General features: G+C 29.4%; 1 protein-coding gene across 1 annotated transcript in view; it reads left to right on the forward strand.

The window, feature by feature from the left end:
- Positions 1-328: 328 nt before the first annotated feature.
- LOC132949264 (uncharacterized) overlaps positions 329-23,835 on the forward strand; it is a 45,141-nt gene continuing 21,634 nt past the window's right edge. The window contains exons 1-2 of the mRNA XM_061020059.1: positions 329-975; positions 13,418-13,536. Of these exons, the coding sequence (XP_060876042.1) occupies positions 766-975; positions 13,418-13,536 (329 nt within the window). The 5' untranslated portion in view covers positions 329-765. The remainder of the gene's footprint in view (positions 976-13,417; positions 13,537-23,835) is intronic.

A 23,835-nucleotide genomic window follows, 5' to 3' on the forward strand; every position in this document is an offset into this window, starting at 1 on the left:
CCTACAGAAACGGCTTAATTCGAGTTTCTTCCTCCACCGCCGCCCCGCCACCCCTCGCCACCAAACCAAGCCGCCGCCACCACCACCACCACCACCACCACCATCGGTATAACGTACTACTCCACCCCGCGCACTACTACCACTACTACTACCCCGCACTTTGGATGGGTGGCGTGTATGTGGGTGCAGCATCAGCGGGTCGACGGTGGGCGAGCGGGCGAGCGCGAGGGTGTCTTTCGCGGCGTGCGCGGGTCGCCCGTGGCAACGCGTCGGTGCGATGCGCCGCCGACCGTGTGCTCTCTGCTCCGCACGCAGCAGTACGCGCGACGGCCCGACCGCGGAAAAGCCCATCATCCCGACGAGATAGTCCGGCCGCGCCGGAAAAGCGCATTTCCCGATAGTCGTAGTCGGCACAGTACCCACCACGGTGGCCAACGATCGCCCGTCCGTCAGCTCCTCCGTCGTCTGGTCGTACGCCGCGTATAATTGGCCTGAGCGCCGCCGAATAGCGCGACGACGTACCTAACGATAATAATATTAAAATATAGTGACCACTGTCGCACTAAACTTAGCGCGTTTAACATTATTATCACCGTCGTTGGTCGTCGCACGAGGCTACGGAGCGATAGACGGCAACAGCGCTATAATAATATTGTTATCAGGTTTAGATTAATTTTTCGAATTTTTTTCCGTTTCGAAAATCCAATTTCGAAGGATTCTCATACGGACGAGACCGCGGCGCGGCCGCTCATACCACGTTCGGACATGAAGGACGCCGACGACTGTTGCGGGACCACCGTTTTCGGGTGTTTTCCGGGCGCGAGGCGCAAAAATAAACCGCCAAAGGCGAAATCGCCGCCGCCGGTACAGGACTTACAGGGGGACAGTCCGGGCGGCTCGGTGCAGGCGTTCTACCGGCAAAACCGCGGAAAGTCGTGCCGGAAAATCATGCGGTTCAACGGATATCCGAACAAAGTAAGTCAACTGTTTACCGCCGTTTATTTTTAAATAATATTATAATGCATATTGATTGTGCCCCCACGGCCACGTTACACGTGTAGTAGTTGTCGATGTTCTTGCAGTGAAATTCGCGACTGCACTGACCGCGAAAACGTATGACCTACGTGGCTACGCGTTTATAAATTACGATAGAATTATTATTTAATCATTTAAATCAAATTTTGATTTTATTTTTTCACCGTCTGAGCAATAGTGAACAGCTATTTGCTATGTCTTATGTGTCGATCACTCGATATCGATTTTATAACGTATATAAATTATAATTTAATAATTGTAATATTATTTACATTATTAACATTATTACAATATTGTTATTTATTTACATTATGACTAACCACAAAACATCATAATTAAAATATTATAATACCAAAATAACAATATTTATTACGTTACTCTTGAACCCAATACACACCCAATACCCTGTACCACCAAGTATATTAATCGCATTATGTATAGTATAAACACTTTTATAATACTGTCTATCATATGTTTTGCAAATAATGTGACAAAATTTACAATAACAATAACACGTCCTTTTGTACCTAATTATATATTATGTAACTTTTCAACTACGCAAAACAACAGTTATCATACAAACACGTATGATAGGTCAATTATGGTCATGTAAGTAAAATTTCAATAAAAATTTTGAGCAGTCTACACGGGTTTACCATTTTGGAATAGTATTACCGTACAAACTTCACTAAAACTTTTGTCCCACACGCGCATTCGACATCAGATTCAAACTGGTTCTATACCGTTCTTCATTTCAAATCACTCTTAAGTAAATTTATCCATACAAAATATTGGTTGATTAGAATAGAATCCACATAGTATGGAACCATTAGTTCACTTTTGTCGCTCAATTCAAAATCTACGGGAATCTGTAAAAGATTGTTCAACTGAGTTTTAGACTGCTGTAATAGGTATTGTAATTATTATGGGTATCTGAAAATGTTCAACCACTAATTATAATACGTTGGCCATTGCATGTAAATAACAATTCCGAATGGAGAACGATTTACTGAATAACGGAAATGCTATATTGCTATGAAGATTCACACAGATTTCATTAAAAAGTAATCTGTTTGTGTGTTCAATTTTCCAATAAATTAAAACTTTTTGTTTTTTCTTTCCTCCAAAAATCCTAACTAAATAATAGTTCCGTTTTTGAAATTGGAAATTATGTATATTTTAATATGAGAGGAATATAGAGGACATGGTTGTTACTATTGTTAGGACCAATATTGTGGAATTTTATAAAAAAATAAAAAATGTTTATTAGTTTTTACATAATCCTACTTTAATCATACGAATGTTTGAATGGCACACATCTAAAAATGTTATTTTGTTGATAGTTATAACTTTTAAGTATACATTTAGGTATTTTAATTATTTTAGGTAGCTTTAATTTAATCGAGTGGGTAAATCCGACCATTTTTCAGTTAAGCTGTCAAAAGCGCATAATTGTAAAGACAGTTTTTACATCTAAAATAGAATTAATTTTTTTTTTCTTCAATGATATTTGAAGTTTTATTTTTTAAATTAATGGGTGGCATACATTGAACTATTAAAGAATTGTTTTAAAATAATTTTTTGTTGTGAATTTCCTAGGTATTGTTAATTTAACAGCCTTTAGTTTACGTTAAAAATTCAACGATATATTTCTTAAAACAAATTGATATACATTTTTTTTATTTACTATCTATATTAATAAATACAATAAAAAAATTGATAAATTAAAATGTTATTTTTCAAGATTATAAATTGATCTGTCAAAGTTAAATAATTTTATCCTGTTTTTAAATTTTCACTTATAAACATATTTTCCTCGGTAAGGATCCTCTTGAAGAATATTATTTTTGTACTAGGGTAACATGAAAGGAAAAAAATACACGAGTTACTCAATAAAGTGTACGACTTAACGTTTACACTTGAGTGTTAATATAATTTTATTTCCGTGTCATTTTAATATTAAAGACTTTTATGCATAATATTTATCTATTATTCCTCAGTGTACTTAATTTTACAGGTTTGCCTAATAAATGAGTATTTATATAACTATGCCCGTAATTATATGATTTAATGTAGTTAGATTTAAGCGTTTTTCAAAAAAAATGTATGAAAATTAAAATATGATTAATTGAACTATATATATATATTGTATTATATAACATTTTAGATATTATAATATGTCTTATACGGCATGTTTCAGTAATGTGAGAGTACCTATTTCTATATATAATAACACTATAGTAGCTAATAAAGTAATAACTATATCATTTTCTTGTTATATCATATAATAATATCGTTTTCTTAGACAGCCTCTCCCATGCAGTTATTGACTATTGTCCCCTTTTATTATTGTTTGCAGCAAGGAACATGATATATAGATTATTTTTCTTTCTCATTTTTAGTACATCGACCACCGAGGGAAAACTGTTCGTTCTAGTCAAAAATAAATAAACAAACAATCTGAACAACTTTAAAACCATTTGAAGAATTTATTTTATTTTATAAAACTAACTAATTAATTGTTTGTTCAAAAAAGACGGGTTTTCGTGCAAGACGCTTGGTTGGTTATTGAAAACCGAGGAGAAAAGTAAAACAAAAACGATAAAAACACGTTTCTCGAATAAATATTTAAGCCCTACTTAACCTAAATATTCTATTGTCTAGGCGATTTTTAATTCAAAACACTGTTTGTACGCGTCTACTTTGGTGCTTTTCTGTGATCACATTTTCTGTTACCCTGCGAATAAACAGTATAGTTTTATTATCATTCCGCAGCTAGGTCTGCTACGATAACAATAAAAAAAAAATTACAGCCTATATATACATATATTATATCGTCTAATGTACCTGCGTATATACATAATAATAATAATAATAATAATAATAAGAAGAAGAATATTATGTTCCACTGGCTACCGTGTGCCGCATCATCGCGTTGTCTCGACCACCAGCTCGGTCACCACGGCACCTGCAAAAGAATATCATTTTTTTAAAAGCGTTGTAAATTTTTCTGGAACACATTATACATAATATTATATAATATATGTATATGACGTGGCGAACGCAAGTCTATACGGCTGCAGCAGCGCTGCTTCTCGTCGGGGCACAAACGAAAAGCCATTTCTTAGCCACCGTTTCCCTACACGCTGTCACATACGTGACAACCCTTTTTTGTTTTTACTTTCAGCACGCAGAAATTGGATACATGATATCCGACGTGCAGCGCATTGTCTCTGCTGCAGTGTATATGTTGTTCCGCGCGCAGTAATAAGTCCGATACCCTCCAAAATTGCTACACACACTCACATGACGCACCGGAGGGCATGACGAACGATACGTAAAAAACAAAACGTGTTAGAAAAAGACAAAAAAAAAATAACACCCTCGATAGGCCTTAGGGGTCGATAGCCCGTTCCCCTATCCCACCACCGCGGTGTCGCGCGATACCGTCGTCGTTATCCATGGCACATATTTATGCACCGTGGGTAGGATTTTGTTTAAAAGATCCGCCGAGAGGAGAATGTTACATATATTTCAGCGACCCTATATATATATACACGGTATGATATTATATATTTACTAGTAGGTATGCTTAATACATACACGTAGAGTATATCTGTATATGGGGATGACGCACTATACCGCACGTATAGAGTATATAGTATCCTTCATTATATACTCTGCGGCAAGGTTAAATTAGATTTGCATAACATTTTCTATACGATCCGAAATTGTTATAGTGTACGAGTGTAAAAGAAAATACCCCATTTCATCATCACTGCTACTACACGATAATTGAATGATCGTTTGTGAAATTTAAGCGGTTGATATTTTAGATTATTGGTGAAGTATAGATACGTATATCTGCATAGGTATATATGCGAGGAATGTATTGGTTTCAAAATGTTGTGTTGATTTTTAGATTTCGAACGAATGCATTATCGGCATTACAAAGGCATGTGTGTTTTTCTGTTTTTCATTTGGTTAGTTTTGTCTGCTACCATTTTTTCGTGCTTCAAAAGTTTCAAGTAGCGTTCCGCAGTCTAACAATATTGGCAATTATATGCAATTATTATATTTTATGTCTTGTGAGAACATATTTTGGAGAAGTGATTTTTCAAATTTCTCATAAGTTTTGATAGTACCAAACTATATAGTTGTCAACTAATACAAAATCGTTTCACTTACAGTTTATTAGTTCTTACGGAATTATTATAGTCATAAATCATTAACTATTGGAATTTTGTTATAACGATAATAGTAAAAATTATAATCTGAGAATGATTACGATTAAAAATATTCAAATATTTATAATTAGGAATGATTGAATGAATCACTTACAAACAAATTATTCTAAATTATATATTTTAAAACAAAATAACAAAATAAATTAAAAAGTATTATTTGAAAAATATGGTTTTTTTGATGAGATACTTGACATCAGAATTATTTAAAAAGAATTATAAAAATATTTTTTAAAACTACAATCTCAATCTAACACAATAATACATAATTTAAACTCATTAATGATTTTAATTAGGCCATCCTATTATAATACATACATGACCACATGACTACATGAGGTTACTGTTTTGTCGCGTATAAGACATGCGTCTTTGGGTTCCCTGGGGTGTGTGGACAAACGTATGCGACAAATGATAACGGTTTTTCATGGGTGACATTTTCAATTATATAGGTACAGAGAGACCACTGTTAAGTCTCTAGGGTTTTTATTCATCTGACCCAACACTTTTTTTTTTATAAAAAAATATATTGGTACCTAACGTTTAAAAAAAATGCAAGAGATAAAAAAATTGTGTTGAGAATTTTCTATCTGTCGTTATCCCCTAGTGGTTTCGGGTCGTAAATAGGAAAACTAATTCAAACTGAATGGAACCATTGAAATCAAAAATTGCTTTTATTCAAGTACCTACCAACCTAGTAATAACAAGTGGTTTTCGATTAGTTTTTCTACTTTCTAGTACATACCATATACCTAGTATATGTATATAGGTACCTTCAAAGTTCGAATTATAGGGTCTAAGGGTGTTATATAAATGTAGTTGAAGATAAAATTTGCTTATTGAATTATTAAATTTGAAAACACTAACACATAAGTCCAAGTAATTTAAATAATAATTTATCGACTAAGATATTGTCATGTTTAACTTATATTTTCCATTATTTATCTTTGTTATTTGTTATATAATAATAATTGACAAGAAAACCATAATAAATGGATAAGCAGGCTACTAATGTTTTAGACACGTGTATTTGTATTTGTTGTTTCATAAGTTAAAAGTTAGATGGATAAAAAAAAAAATTAGAAATAGAAAAAAATATTTATGATTTTTATGAATCATGAAATCACAGTATTATAAATTAGGTAACTATATCAATATCATTTTATATTTTTTTTAAATACAAATATCTATTCATCTCGATGAGAAATTCTCAAAAACGTATCAATAGGATTTCATTTCCCATTTCAACAAATTCAAAACCATGTAATGAAAAACTTGCATTTGGTATGGGTACGAGTATATAATATACTTTGGGGTTATATTTTGTAATATTGTATGTATATTATAATAAAAATATATTTCTTTATAAAGTTTTGATTTTTTTTTTTACAAAATTATTCAAAATAGAACGTAAATGACTAAATACCTAAGAAAAAAAATATTGATAAAATATGATTAAATATCAATTAATATTACATTTTGTGTAACTCTGTGTGTTTATATTTGAATTCTAAATAAAAGTTTGTTTTATAAAACTTTATTTAAGGAATAAAATGCTAATATACGTACTTCAACATTTTGATTATAATTAAGTTTTGTAGGGTATAAATAAAAATAAAAAGTAAAATATATGTATATTATCTTCAATGATTTAATATATATTTGTCCGTTTCATAACTTATAATAGGAAATTATTACAAATAAATGAATAATTTTGATTTTCCTAAAATGTAAATGTTCAGTGGCCTCTAAGAGTACATAATATTAAATTTATAATAATTTATTAGAGTATTTAAATTTGGAGGCTTCATTTAAATAGTTACTGTTTAGTTAGAAGATATTATGAAGTATTTCGAGTATCAGTATTTTATTATTATATGACATACGCATATAGCTGGATATCACCATAGTTTATTAAACTATTTAATCATAAAATCAAATCGTTGGGAAAAATAATTAAGTAAACATTATAAACTACGTGTATGAATACAATAAAATAAAATATTTTCGACCACTACAAAAACAATGTTTCTAGTAAGTTGTCAATTAGAAACTACAGTAAGTAAATTTATATAACTAGGTGTAATATAATATTATTGTATTAATTATAAGTTATATTATATGTTAATGCATAGTTTAGTAATATCTTTGATTTTAGAATATACTAAAGTATATTTTGAAATCTATGTTAATATATTATATGTACACATTATACAATTATTATAAATCCATAATCACATGAGTTTTATCATGTATCAGTAGACTTAATTCATATTTATTTTTATTAAAATATTGGGTCTGATGTTCAGAGTTCATATGAATGAATTTCTATATGTTGATTGTATAGTCATTATTTAGGTACTTGTAGTCCATGTAAAATAACGATAATTTATACATTTAATATAAATCAAAATTTATTTCGTATAAGTAATATGATTTAGAGAGGAGATTTATTTTTTTCAAAACAGGAGTTGATAGTATAAATTCATACCACCATCAATCAGTTTCAAAAGTCTGACATTGAAAAAGTATACCTACCTGAGTATATACGCTACGAATGAAAACGTTAAATAAAATAATAATAATATCATATGCACTGTGCATGCGCGATAGCTTAAACAACGTCGTCTGGGGTTCAACCGCCCCCTTGGAGAGCATTCCAATCTCCACGATTCAACTTTGGCGAATAACTACGGTGACTATTGTGTTAATTGCCTTTTTCTTTATCACAAACCGTGTAACGAAAAGCACAAACGTTTTTTGTTATAATAATGCGTTTTATCAGCGTGCATCTCGTGGGCCAATTTTATTTCAGCTCTGGGAATTGGGATTACTATTCGGGGCTTGGGTTAAGATTTAATTTCGGTAACACACGCGAATCCGAGGACCTGTCTCGTTACTAATGATAATGTCATCGCAATATAATAATATCATAATGATAATTATAATGATGATGATGATGATAATAATAATAATAACACTGCTAATAATAGTCATGATGATGATGATGATGATGATGATGATGATGACGACGACGAAGACGATGATAATGATAACAACACGCGAGTATAATACGATACCGGTATTTTATATAATATTATTACGTCATAAATAATTCCATTTCAAAGGCGACACTTTGAGCGAGTAAAAGTAATTTATACCGAAGAGTTCATATTCCACAAGAGCACCAGAACTGCGCTGGCCATATAATCCGTGACAATGACAAATCGCACGTGCAAAAGTTGTTGTTGTATACTCATCTGAAATTCCCTGTCAGAAATATGTTTTTAAATGGCTTATGTCTTATATATTATTATTGTGTTTGAGCTCCGTGACAAATACGCCTTTCGGAGCTTTCTCGATTGTCGCGTAATAATTGTTATTACAACAAGCGTTATACTCATATACCAGCTACTAGGCAATATAGCGGGTACACACTTGTGAGATTTTTTTTTCATATTAAATTGTCATACGGCGCGATATATATATTATATATTATATATTGCCTATATTATACCTAGGTACATTGATTGTTTTGTAAAATGAGCGTAATAGTTTTTTGTTGGTTTTTACGTTTTTCCATACGAAGACTACAAAAAAATTACTCACCCGTCGCGAGTGACACTTTCATCCATGCGATTGTAATGATATTATCATGTAATAAGATATAATTATTTTATGATATCGTGATCGTCAAAATTGATACACAGGTACCTACTTACTATTATACGTGTATACTGTATATGCAGCACAGCGACAGTATGCAAATTACAAACCACCACACGGCCTTCCGCGTATCACCATATATTGCATGTCACAGTATAAGAACCGTTTAATTATAAAGCGTAAAATATAGACCAACGTTTAAATTCAATCGCGACTTTATGCCAATTCCGACCTTACTGTATACATTATGCTATTATAGTAATATGAGCGGAAAAATAAAAATGCGTATTGATATTATTACTACCCAGCTATTATCATCACATTTCACTCAATTTGACAATTATTGGTTGAATTATTATATTAAGGAACACCCTCGAAAGAAGAAGATAAAAAATCAATGATTAAAACCCATAGAGCAGATTTCAGTTTATTGAAAATATTATGTTTGTAATTTTTCTAAGTTTAAGTCGACATTTATGACTAAATTAAATAAATATTATTAATATAAGATTATACGCTTAGATCTATTATTATCGACATTTTAAATGAAAATTCTAAAAGCTACGAATTGTGCCCAAAGAAAATTTGGTGAGTAGACTGCCTTGATTAACAAAACTGATAGTACCTAAATATTATATTATGCCTTCACCGTTAATTTTTAAATATATTAAAAACAAACTTTGCACATTGCAATAGGTATGTACAGTTTATATTATGTCTATGAATAACTATCAACCAGATAATGCCTATATATTTTAAGACATTGAAGTATTCAATATATTTTATACCAACATAAAAATGCTACAGTTTTATTTCAGTGCGAAACTTTTTAAAAGCTCTTATAAAACTATTGTATTCAAAAAATTATTGTTCAGCGAAAAAGGGAATTGTAAATATTAGTGCTGTAATTTAAAAACCACTCCCGCCAGAATTCTGAATATTCAATATAGTGCCTTCATATTTACATAATATCTCCAGGTAAAAATATATAAATTTATGTAAATCCTATTGGTTATTTTCATTTTTTAATTAATATCACGTCAGTTATAACAGAATCTTAATTAGATACAGTAATTACACAATACTATGATCGAATAGTCATAAAAATTATAGCAAAAACAAATAAAAATTGTTATTTTTGTTAAGGTTACCTAAGTATAAATGTAATTGATTAATAATTTATGGTGATTATTGCATTACCATAAAAATAATATTTACTTATGCTTAATTAATTATTAATTAAAATATTAAATTTTCTATTTTTTTTTCTATTTATTATTCTAGGCGTCAACTTGCAACTGCGTGGTTGTTGGCCGTTGATTATATTATTTGCATTACATTATAAATTGTGTATTACACACTTCCAGACTTCAGTGAACATGAAATCGAAAACTTCATATAATTTCTCAGACCTATATCTCATGCTTATATATAATGTAACTTGAACTATATAATAATGTATAATGTATACTGAATAATATTAAAATTCATTGTCATTATTGAGCATGATGTTTGTTTGCATATCTCACTGTCACAGTTTAAATCTTTTTTATATAGGCATTTAGTATTAATTATCCAATGAAATAAAGTATATTATAGTTAGTTGAAGTTTTAGGATTATGCTACCTACCTGAATAAGAATGAAAAATAATAAAATATTGTTTTATTTTGCTGAAATGTTATTTTTCAGAACAGTTTTTATTTGCTTTTAGTTATTTGCAGGCAAAACAAAGTTTTCCTTAAATTCATAAATCAGGCTTATATACCAACATTTACTCGAATTAACGCTCACCCCAACATTAAATTAAGAAACCAATATACCTGCCTTATTTCTTGTGTAATGTATATGAACTTTGAAAATAAAGATTTTTTTAATATGTATGATGAATTGTTTTGTTATATTAAATTACTTATGTTATTCGTTTATAAATATAAAAAAACGAAAAAAAACAACACCTTTAATAAATTCGTAAGCAAAAATAGAGGAGGGGAGCCATTATTTGTCAATTTAAGGTAAATGTACTTTCATATGTATTTCAAATCATAATGAAGCTCACGATACACGTATTCCCGCATTTGTTTTTATTATTAGCTTACAATATTCTGTAATTTAAAAATATGTTTATTGGGGAGGCTAATAAATTATTTTATCTTGATAAATTAGACGGTTCATACGCCAACTAACCGCACGCCAATGAAAATTTGCGACTACAAAACATGAACTTCTCGGCTATAAAATCAATTTGAATTTCCCAGCCCATATTAATAGTATGAAATATAGTTGAGCTCATGTACGCGGGTGTTATTAGTGCTACTATACGCCACTTTTCAATATGTTTTCCGTAATCTGCTTTCGTACTTTCGTGGGTAAAAATAGACACTGATTTTTTTTTTCATAATAATCTGCAGTTCACTCACGATTGGATTGATTCTATATTATATACTATCATCGTACGTATTATAAATGTTTTAAATTTGTGTGTATGCAAGCGTGTGGTGGTGGTGTGCACATTTTTATTGGAATTCTGTAAAACGACTGCGACGGTGCGCGAGATGGGACGTGACAATAAAATATATGTTTAAGAGTTTTTTTTTACCTTTATTATTATTATTTGTACCCCTATACCGCGGTGGATGGCGTGTAGCCGCAAACCTCGGGACAAATCGGATATTTGATAATTTCAAGTTGGAACAAATCGGGTGGAAAAGATTTCCATCTCCGCCGCGGCCGACGACGAATGCTACATCTAGTCACATCGCCTCGGGCCTGTGCCGTGCATAACATTATTTCCTTTCACGTTCCTAATTGCGAATCAGCCAGTTCCGGCGGAAACTCCAATTTTGTATTATATATTTTCCCCGTATTATTATTATTATTATTATTTATTTCGTTATTACTTATTTTTTTATACTCGCGAGGTTATCTTATATGTTTATTATTCTTACTTTTTTATTATTGTTCGTCTTAAGTATCGCGAGCAATATCGCGTCTATACATTTTTCTTGTGCACGGTACCTATAATATGGTTTAGCAGTCAATGCGGAGATAAAACGATTCGTCTTCGTATAAATCTCCGATGGAAGCAACCGTTCGATCCGACCGGAAAATAACAAACTTTTTAAACGAACTGCGAAAGTTTTTTTTTTTTTAAGGCCTAATGTAAATGTCGTCTGATCCCCATTTGCTCTAATACTATATATTTATACCTGTATTTGTACTGCCGACGAGCTCTTGAAGCAATTTTCTACGAATCCTACACAAGAAATCTGGTCTACCACTTTATAGTTTCCTAAATCAAGATAAACTGCGCTGGGAAAATAGGACTTTTCAAAGTAATGTCTTCGACTTTTAACAATTTTAGGTGTAAAAGATAGGTGACTCGCGCAGTATTACGTAACACGTACTGACAGTGTTTTTAGTGATTTGTTATTGTTATTTTCGCATTCACACAACTCATTATTTACCGTCAGTTTCCTTTTATTCGTATTGGGTATCTTAAATAAAATGTATATAGTATAATATTAAATAGAAAGACAATCATTTTACTTACTCAGAGTTTTATTTAAAATTAAAATCAAATACGGGTACATACAAAATGTTAACCAACGAATATTAATTCTTGTTCTGTTTTATGTCTGTGTGTGAATTTTTTATATGTAGGACATAGGTAGTATATTATTATAATATGGTACATTAAAAAAGTGTACAATTTTCATAAACTGTTACGAATAATTAGAATGTGGTCGTTTTAATAACTTTAAACAAAAACAAAAATATTTTTATGTCCTTATACTTTTTAATAATATACAATAATATTATATTAGATTCATAGTGAAACTTTTACTTAGAAAACACTAAAACAGTTGTAGTTTCCCAAATTTCGATAGCCATTAAAATTTTAATTCTGCTATAAGACTTAAATATTATAATTTATAATCCTCTATGTAGACTTTAGCCAAACATCAATATTTAAACTTTTCATAATTATTTTAAATCGCAATCCCTGTATCTTATCGCCGAATAATATTATCTTCCTTATACGAAACGAAAATGTTTGTAGGTCGATTCTACTACCATGCAACTTAAATGTTTCAGATTAAGATGCGTTTAAAGAATTATATTTTCTAGTACTTATGCGTACATTTAAGTATCGAATTGTATTCGGTCGAATAAAACAAAAGGTTAAAAACCATGTCAAAATATGTTAATGGTCCAATATGAATATTTCTGGTTCGTATTTTCCGAGCTCAGTTCCAAGAAGTTTTATTTCAGAGATTTTTCATAATAGGTATAACCTAGATATTCGTATATATTATTATAACTGTATGGAGTTGAGCATTTTCTGTTTTCCGAAGAGTACCTACCTAAAGATACACCGCAACCGTCATTACAGTTGAAATTACTATTTACTACCTAGTTGTTCTTAATATATATATTTATTTTACTTATTTTTGTTTTTATCTGTACATAGGTTCTTCTTTATCCGGAAGAAGGATGGGCACGAAGTGCAGTTTCGAGTTATTGGACCCTCACGCCTACTTGGTGGAATCGCAGCAAATGTAAAGTAGTAGAAGTCACAGGCACTAGGAAGTAAGAACATCTAATTGTATGACAATAATAAATAAAACTATATTGTGTACGAATAATTAGCATACATTACAATATCAGAGACTTTCGCGTTCATAGCAAGGAACATTTTGTGCTTATAGGGGAAGTCGATAAAATGGCATCCAACGATTTTCTATAATATTATTGTATAATATATGCATATATATTTGAAATACCTATTTATTTAAAATTAAGACATTATAATTATATTTAAATGTAATCAATCATCATTTATCACATTACGATAAATATGATTACTATTTAGAGTGAGGAAGCAGCCCATTAACAGTACCTCCGAATTTTAGTAGCTATATATAGGTGCTACAATTAAGTAAACGAGCATAAAGCACTTTATTTTTGATATCCTAGCAGATTTATCGCGAAGAGTAAATGCTTATAATAACAAGATATAATGCGCCAAAAATCGAAAAAGTAGTAGGTAGGTACGAGTGATAATAATTCGTTTTGAAATATAATATATATTATTATAGTTTAAGTAGGTTGGCAGCTTTATATTCGTCGTGGGAATTATTGTAAGTCATATTGCAAGTACAGCAAGTATAGGTACCTAGTAGATATACTAAAATAAAGAAATAAACGTACCTATTACTTATTATACCTCATATTATGAACTACACAGTTTATATAAACTGCTGTATCATCGGTTTTGTTTTTTTTTTTTTACAAGAGAATGAGTTTTTTTAATTCTCGTGTAAAATCGGTCAACGTATAGTTACTTACTGTACTTACTTATATACTTTGTTTATAAGCTACTTTAACGATACGTATTATATTGTACAACTGTAGTGTACATTTTAGTAAATACCATCATAGCCCGTATGGTGCCGTGCATGCTTAGGTCGGTCGTGCGTTCGATGAACCGTCCTAGAATATTGTGCGTGGACCATAATTTTCATTTGGTGCAGCGTATCGTGTTTTATTTTCAATTCGAAACGTTAAACTTTTGATAAACAAACGAAAAAATATAATAAACCGAAAAATTTAATCCGATTTGCAGTGTAGAGTTTCTTTAACAAGATGACTCCGGTGTATTATTTGTCTAACGTAATGCAATTTAAGGTGTTATCCTCCGCAAAGCTCGTTTAGTATTCCAAACGGCATTTTGTAAAGTCGAACGGGCGCGCTGATGAATAGATGGGATCTTCTTCTTATTTTACCCCCATCACCATTGTCGTCGTACACCTAAACTCAAATTTCATACTAATACCTAATTTTACACATCGCAGATTTTTGTTTCAAAACCATGTTCGCATACTTACCACGTTATAGCTCATGGTATCACATCGATATATAATATATATATTTTTATCACAAGGTAATATTATGATATTGTGAACGGCCTACGCATATTTACAGTGCTTAAAATAAATGTCCCACGGGATAATGACATGTATATTATATTCAGCATGACATTTATATTCTTGACGTGCTTTGTACTGCGAGAAAATTTGAATTTCCATCATTTGGGACGGGGGAATAAAATTAATGTAAGATATAATATTGAATAATGTCAAAATAAATTATTTGGTTGGATTTATTTTCATTACTCAAAAGTCAAAAAGGAAATTACATTTTTGATTTAATTATTTAATTTAAATTCCAATAGGTATAATATTCGGTATTGGGTTTTCAATAATGTTGATAAATATTTATTTTTTGAATAATATTGATTTTTATTACCTACTTATCCTTAAAAATTCTTGAACATTTTTAGGTAAACGAATCTCTGTTCAGAAATGTTTTTTGAATGTTTTTACGACATGATTGATTATAATAACAGTGTCAAACTAAATATGAAAAATAAATAGCTACCTATATAACTTGGTGTACCATGATGTCAACGATGTAAGGCAAGTTCACAACCTTTGCTCTCATTTTGTTGATACTTAGAGTTAACTAATATTTATTTGTATTCAATTTGTATTAATTAATACTTTATTTGATTTAAAATATTTGTTTACGTTTACTTGCTATACTGCTAAAAACAGTTTTTGAAGAAGTGAAAGTGATTAAAAGTTTAGCTTAGAAATTTAACATAGTTTGCATTAAAATAATATTGGATGTAAATATTTCCAAATAGTTGTGGTAAAATTGCCAAAAATTGATAAAAATAAAACAAGGATATTAAAAGTTTGTAATAATTTGTAGTTTTTTTTAATGATGTTTCATCTTAGTAAAAGGTGAACCAATAAGAATCATTTTTTCAATTTTACGATCTATCATAAATCATAATATTATTAAAATGTATGTAATAATTTACACAATAAGGTACGACGGAACTGTATTGTACGAAATTGGATCTAAGACCAAGTTACATACTCTATTTGTGTTTTATTTTTTTATTATTATTGCAATGCAAATTATCGATTTTAATATTGTTGAAGGCAATTGAGATGTGTCTGTAAAAAGAGGATTGTGCATTTGTGCATATTTTGTCAAGACAATTTAAACATAATTTAAATCTACTATTTTTTTTTTTATTTTTAAAATCAAATATAAAGTGAAATAATAATAAAATAATATAAAACCGAAATGTCAAACTATTCTCAAAAATATTTCCCTCTAAAATTGTTGTAATAGATGACTACTTTTATGTTACTCAAAATCATAAAAAACGATTTAAGTGCCTGTTTTATGTATGTTGCGTGTGGATCTGAGAGAGAAAACAAATATTGCGGTGACATCATCTTAACTTATAAGTTAATAACAATAGTTACATTATAATATTATTGTAATAATTAATAATTAAATATAATATACCATGTTTTTTAATAAGTTCAATAAATTATGATAGGTAATACTCATAGAATAAAATATTACTAATGGTTCCTAAAAAAAAAATTATAAATTATCTTTAGAAACTGTTTTTGATCAGAATTGTTATTCGTATGTTTAGATTTATCAATTAATTCAAATTTAGCTTATCTATTATAGTGACCTAGGTACTCTACCTTATTATGTAAGGTACGTCTATATACACTGAAAGCCTATTTTATAACAGAGTGACTTCTCCGATTGATGTATTAGGTTCTTAACAGTAACGTCCGTAACCTATAGATATAACTTTAAGTAATAACTTGATAAAACTAATTTAGAATTATATAAAATATTGCTATTATACTTTTAATCAAAATCAATTGAAAGACACACATTTTTTGTATAAAATATGTTTTAATAATTGAACAATAACTTATAATTTTTCTGATGTTTTTTAATTTTTTAATGTTGTATAATACACTTTGATCACGTAACTAGTCTAAAGTTTTGAAATAATAAGTTTCAAAAGACGCCGTAGTAACTTTTATGTATAAACATTAAAGTATTTTATTAATATTTAATTTAAAAAAAAAACCATTGAAAATGTAAATCGAATACAATACTTGATTTTTATAGTGATTTATTATTCTTAATTACACTATGATTGTATAACTTTTTATTTATTCAAATAAAACTTGATATTTAATGAAAATATTATATGAATGTCACCGAGAATACCATTATGATATTATATATTTAGTGTAATTAGCATGTACCATATATAGGTACATCGTAAAATACTCTCTACTTATAAAATTAACTTACAAGAAAAGCCGGATTTAATTTCACTCAGAAAGTACTTTACTCTTGGAATAGATTACTCGGGCAGTTGTATTATAGGACTATAATTTAATACGAAGGCCACTGATATACCCTCATTTTCGGGGCAGAACATTGGCAATAACAATACATAATACACAACACGTCTACTGTTTGCGCCGTGTAATTATTTTGTATTAGCATTTATGATATTATTATGTCCTATCTCGCATTCAATTTGCAATATCTTTTAACTCTACAGGATACAGACTACAGCTGGCAGTGCATACGTCTGTAAAGAATCCATTGCTATTTTACAAAATATTATTTTGTTCAGTCACTAATGAATATATTAGGTGTTTAATATTTTCAACCAGTATTGTACTTACTAATAATCACAGTACATTTTGCTATATTGAAAAGTATTTTCGAAAATAAGACATACCGTATGGACCATATTATAGTCTTAAACATAACCTAATAAGGATTTTTGATCTTGAATAATAACAGAAAAACAATTCAGAGCATTGTTTCAAATCGATAGTGAAATAATTGTGATAATATTATTGTGTCGTGTTTAAAATTTAAATAAGGAAAAGTAATATACCTATCCAAAATGTACTTAGGTATACATTTTGCAACAATATGACTATTCTTTATATTATGTTCAGTAATTATTTATTGATTATAATTTATAACCTACCAAATAGTGGTATTTTAACTTACAGAAATATATTTTACGATCAAATGTTATCTCACTTAAAATAAATTCAAGCTATTATTTTTAGTGCGACAAATTCATCAAGTTAAAAATGTGAATTACTATAAACTTCCAACATAAATCGTTTTTTTAACTTTTGAAAAATGGTTATATCAATAGCTGACTAAGAACAATCTATACCAAATAATGTCTCTTACACTACATCAAAAATTCAATTTCACAAAAAATAAAAATTTTTTTTACGCTCTTATACTTATGATATATCGTCAATGATATGTCGGTCTCTATTATTTTGAATAAAACATATTTTTTGTTCTTACTTTAAAAAAAAAAGGTTTTGAACAGCGAAAGTAAATACTAAAAACATATTATATTAATATGAACTGTATCTTAGGGAATTCATTTTAAAACTTAAGGAATAGACGTGGTTTATAAAGTGTAATTGATATTCGCGCAAGTTTAGTTAAGTAATTAAAATCACTAGCTGTTTAACGTAATTTATATTTAAAAAGTTTAATATAAAGATTAAATTTAAATTTAATCAGGAAGAATACATTTTTTCAACCAGCGATTTATAAAATAATTAATTACATTTTAATAAGTATTAATAACTTCATTATTGGAACAATAATATTTTTTTAAATAATTAATGTTCAGTAATATTTCTAGAGACTCAAATTCTATTCAATACTTTATAATCATCATTTTAATAGTTTATAAAAAGAAATATTATTCAAACCATAAATATTATAAAAATCAATAGTTTGCGTTCGGACTAACCTTGCAAAAGAGTTCAGTTGGTAGAATCTAGAAAAAATAATAAGACTTATCATGGGATATATTATAAGACTTATCTTATACAGGGTGATTCACCGAGCATGCTCACCCCTTTTTTTCTTGAATAATGCAGTTATTACAAATCTGATTTTTTGAATTTTTAAATATACTTTAAGACCATAATTTAAATTTCCGGGGGTTTTTTTTGTACTTCTTAAGAAGTGTCCTGTGGAGATACAAACTTCTGTTTTTCAAATGGGAACACCTCTATTCAACTATAAATTCTGCAGTAGATATTTTTTCTGGAATTTTTGACGTATTAAAATCCAAATTTGTAGAAGCAGTTTTTAAGTTATTTAACTTTTTGTTCTAAGGTCCATGGTAATGGATTTGTAAGTTATAGTGGCTATGGTGATTTGAAAATTGAAGTCATTAATATTAATAATTTGAATATAAATATTAAAATATCAAAAAATATAAATACACTGGCTCCAACTTTATGTCTATTTTATATTTATGTAAAACCATTTTTAAGGAATAGTGAATTATTATTATTATTAAATTATCTTTAACACAAACATTTTAGTAACTAAGAAACTATTCGTTAAAATTATTGATTTTAATGATTATAGTTTAGATATTACGAGTATATTTCGCGTTTTGTTTATACGTTTATGCAATAAAATGTAACATTATTTTATTTTTTATTGTCAAAATTGTACACAAATGTCCATTTATGTTTATATTCCTTCTCATTAATAATAATTCATTTCGAGTATTACATTCTTAAAATTTTTGAAATGTACGATATACTTGTTATCACTGAAAAAAATGAATACAAAATACTCTGACATATTTTTAAAAACTTTGACATTTTTTCATTTATAAAATATGTATTATAGATTCTATAACTCGATTAAACAAACACACATAAAACATGATATAAAATCGCCATGGTAACATTTGAAAAGCGTTAAACAATAATATGATTTCCTATACACTGCATATGGGTAATGGAAACGTAGAGGTAACAAAGTATCTGAATAGCCATTAGCTATGTTTTTTAAGCTTTGTCTGCATACATACACCCGGTGGACTTTTGAAGCGAATATTGCATTATCATGTTTTTACTGTCCGTTTTGTTCCCGAGTTATATAGTTTGTGTGCAAACCCACTGGTGTATTAAAAGTGTACACAGTACCAAAGTATACAACGGAATATTATATTTTAAAATAAAAATACGTTCGCAGTGTACCCGAGACAAAAATGATCGCTAAGAGGGACGAATTAAAATCGAACCGCAAACATTTGGCAATACAGTTTTCCCACGAGGCTGGTATAAAGCTTACGAATATGAGCCCATAAAACCCAATCCGATATGAACAAGAACGTAAATACGACCTGACGTCGGGTGTTTGTTAACAAACTTGTAAACAACACGGTTCCCCCGGGACTCCCTTGTAACTTGTAAGGTTATATTTGTCATAACCAATTATGCGTTTTTATTTAATTGCGAAATATAACCGATTATTCCCAGAGGGATAGATGTCACTCCCATCACACAATCTATATTATAATATATACTTTTAATAGTTATAAATTAAATTTATAAATTTTTCAAAACACAGAACTTGCATTTTTAAATTTACAATACATTATTTAAATTGCATTGTGTAAAATAATAGTAGGTATCTATCTGTAAAATAAAAAATAATTTACTCACGATTAAAAAAAAAATACATATAAAAGTTAACATTGAAATATAATTTGTTTAATATCCTCCGGGTATATCCATAAATGTTTTTATAAAATCCCTTTTGCTTTTTTTTTTTGATATAAACTTTTTAGTGCATTTTAGACTTTTTTGGGAGCCATAAGATTAGTTCAACCCATTTATAAAATAAACATAAAAACCACAGATATTGTATGGCATATAGGTATGTGTAGGTGCATTATTTTGGTACCGCACAAAAAGATAAAACTCTGTCAAAAATATGTACGTTTGCAGGTGTCACAGCGTTTGTCCGTGTACATAAGTATTACAGCAGCCTGCTTTCTATAGTATACACTATACACTCCACAAAGGCCCTGTTGACTATCCACCACATGTCTAAACTTTGAAACTTTCGAATAAGTACTAAATGAAAAATAATAGTTTAACTTTTAAAATATTTATGTACGTTAGTCCTGATAACAGTTTTAATTGTTCTGTGTTTTGAGGTATGATAAACAAAAAATGCTATATAAATAAATTCTAATACATAATAATTTATCTCTCACAATGTCACTCGTGTAGTTGTAATTTTCCCAAATCTCCAAAATGAAATCAAGAGAAATTTTTCGATATTTTAAAAGTCTATACATTTTATGCACATGTCAAAATATTATATTAAATTAAAATTAGATTATTGGTAAATATTCAAAAAAATTAAAATATATTTTACGCTTAGCTTCGATAGCAATATCAGCATTATGTATATATCAACCAAAATGTGTCTACTGTGTTTAAAATATACATAATATAATATAACATTATCGTATGTTAATAATCACTCGGCGCAGCAAATGAGAATTTAATCGACGTATAGAAAAACACATTATATCGTTTTAATGATTCACGATGGCCTGGAACAGTTTGCCTTTTTTTTTCTAAAAGTGCGATATAAACTATGATTAGTACACCTTGTACGAAAATACTCACCGACATCGACTTCCCAAAAATTAAGTCCAAAAATTGTATATAACTGAACATGGCCATTATGGCGATACTAATTAATACTAGGCATTATCGTTTTTAATAAATAGGTAAAATTTATTTTATACTCATTTGTGTTGAGATAAGTGGTGACTTATTATATGAGTTAAACGCTTCAAAAGTTGCTTTAGTTTGTATTTCAGTTAATTTTTATTTGATTTAGCACCTACACATAATATAATATATTATAATATGTATGTCTAACAGCTTATACAACACAAGTAGGGAACTCATTAGATTATATCAATCGTTTTAAAATCATTGCATCTATGGAGGGAGAAGTAGAATACAATAAGGGATATTTAATTATACTATTAATAAATCCTGCTGGAAGCATCGTATTTGAGTAATATCTCCTCCGACGCACAAACGACGCAGGTTTGCGTTGTATAAGATGAATAATTAATCTACAACTTGAGTAGGTACCTGATCGCTTGGTATTAATCTAACAAGATAAGACCTTGGCAGTAAGTTTCAATTTGCATACCAGTTGCTCGATAATAAATCCTAAGCCCCTAAACGGCAATTCATTGCTCGTTTAGAATCGAGTTGGCCCCGCCAACGAATGATGGAGAGGATAATATCATTTCGAATTCGGAATACGAGGAGCGATAATAATATATATTATATATATATTTATTTGTTTTTATTTTTACTTTCAACGTATTGTATAGTTAGGTACGCTATAACGTGTAATTGTTTTTTCAATTTTTAACTTCACTGTAATATATATTATACTTGCAGCTTTGCGCGCGTTTTCCTGGACAGGACAATTGGGAGGTTTATTCTTGACTTTCGGTACGGTCGATTAATCCTTTTGTGGATAAAGGAAGCTTGTTAGAACTCAGATGCCGTACTGGTGCGTGCGGTTAGATTAAAACGGACAAAGGACCGTGGAGCGAGGACGCACAGAGAGGACGAAAAGAGCGAGATGGAGAGAAGAAATTCGGAAATTGGCTTGTTAAAAGTTGCCATGTCGTCGTAGTCAATTTATATATCCACGACACAATATATATATAGGTATATAACAGAATCGGTAAACCAGGTTTTGAGTTTTTCCCCGGAGGGCCAGCTGCTACTATGAAACCGATGAACCGTGAGAGAGAAAATATTTGATGAACCGTTTGAACGCTTATATAGGATAAATGGATGCAGCAACTCGGAATGAAATAACCTCGTATATACGTCAGAAAGGCAATCACCATGTGAAATTCGAAATAAAACCATACATTGAAAACATAATGTCACTGGGAAATGTGCATATTATAATATTGCATTTTACAAATCGGTTTTATGTCCACGTTATATATGCATATACATATATTATGTATGTTGTCTACTATTATCAAATTCATTTTTATTATCAAATTCTTACGTAAGTATAAAAACTAAAAAGGTATACAATTTTTAAAGCAGCTGTGTCACGATAAGCGGATCTGGTATTTTGTGTCATACGCTTATCCGCAGGTATGCTGTGTCATATAATATTATATGCGTATCTCGTATGTTGTGTAGGTATACCGTGGGGATAATATTAATTTTGGATTAGACCAGTCAGTTTAAAATTATTAGCATAAGGCAATTAACTTGTTTTAACATTTAATTAATTGTACAAGTGATATATTTTTGTTTAAATCGTTGTGGGTATTGCTTGGATCAGTTTTACGTTTCATGCAATTATTTTGAAAAGCAGAATTATCGCGGTAAGCGCCGTATATAATATATTATTTTGTTTGCCATTCAATGTAGTGTCGTCCTAACGAAGCTCTATATTATTCGATAGTACTAAATTATACGCAGGTTTTAACAAATAAAGATACAAAAAAAAATCCATCGGCGAGTATAACAATACAATTTTAATCACTTGTTTGAAATCGGTCAACCATTACTAATTATTAGCATTGAGCTTTTGTCATTATTACTTTTATTCTATCTGTTATTATAATTAATTAACTAGGTATCCAAGAAAATTATAAAATACAATATATTTCAGATACATAATATTATAATACTATTTAAGAAATCAAAAATGCATTATATAAAAAGTATGCGTATACTCTTAGGTACTTCAGAATAAATTACTTAATATTACAACCATTGATTCATCAGTAAGTTATCAATAATCACCAATACTTGAATTTTATGCTTAACATAATATTTAAGAAAAAAAAAAAAAAAACTGCTCTAAAAGTTGTGATATCATTTTATAAGTAGGTAGCTAAGTCTTTGAACTATAGATATCATTTATTTTAAAATTATCTGCTAAAAAATCGATGTTAGTTTGGAAATTTTAAAACACTTGATAAATTACCTATTTAAACGATAGAAGACTATATTATTATTATGTACTCATTTTGCTATAATATTTTTAAATTTTTAACTTAAACCGCCAAACTAAGTTCAATTTTTTAGCAGATTATTTGAACATAAC

This window comes from Metopolophium dirhodum, chromosome 7, assembly GCF_019925205.1.
Source record: "Metopolophium dirhodum isolate CAU chromosome 7, ASM1992520v1, whole genome shotgun sequence".
Lineage (NCBI taxonomy): Eukaryota > Metazoa > Arthropoda > Insecta > Hemiptera > Aphididae > Metopolophium > Metopolophium dirhodum.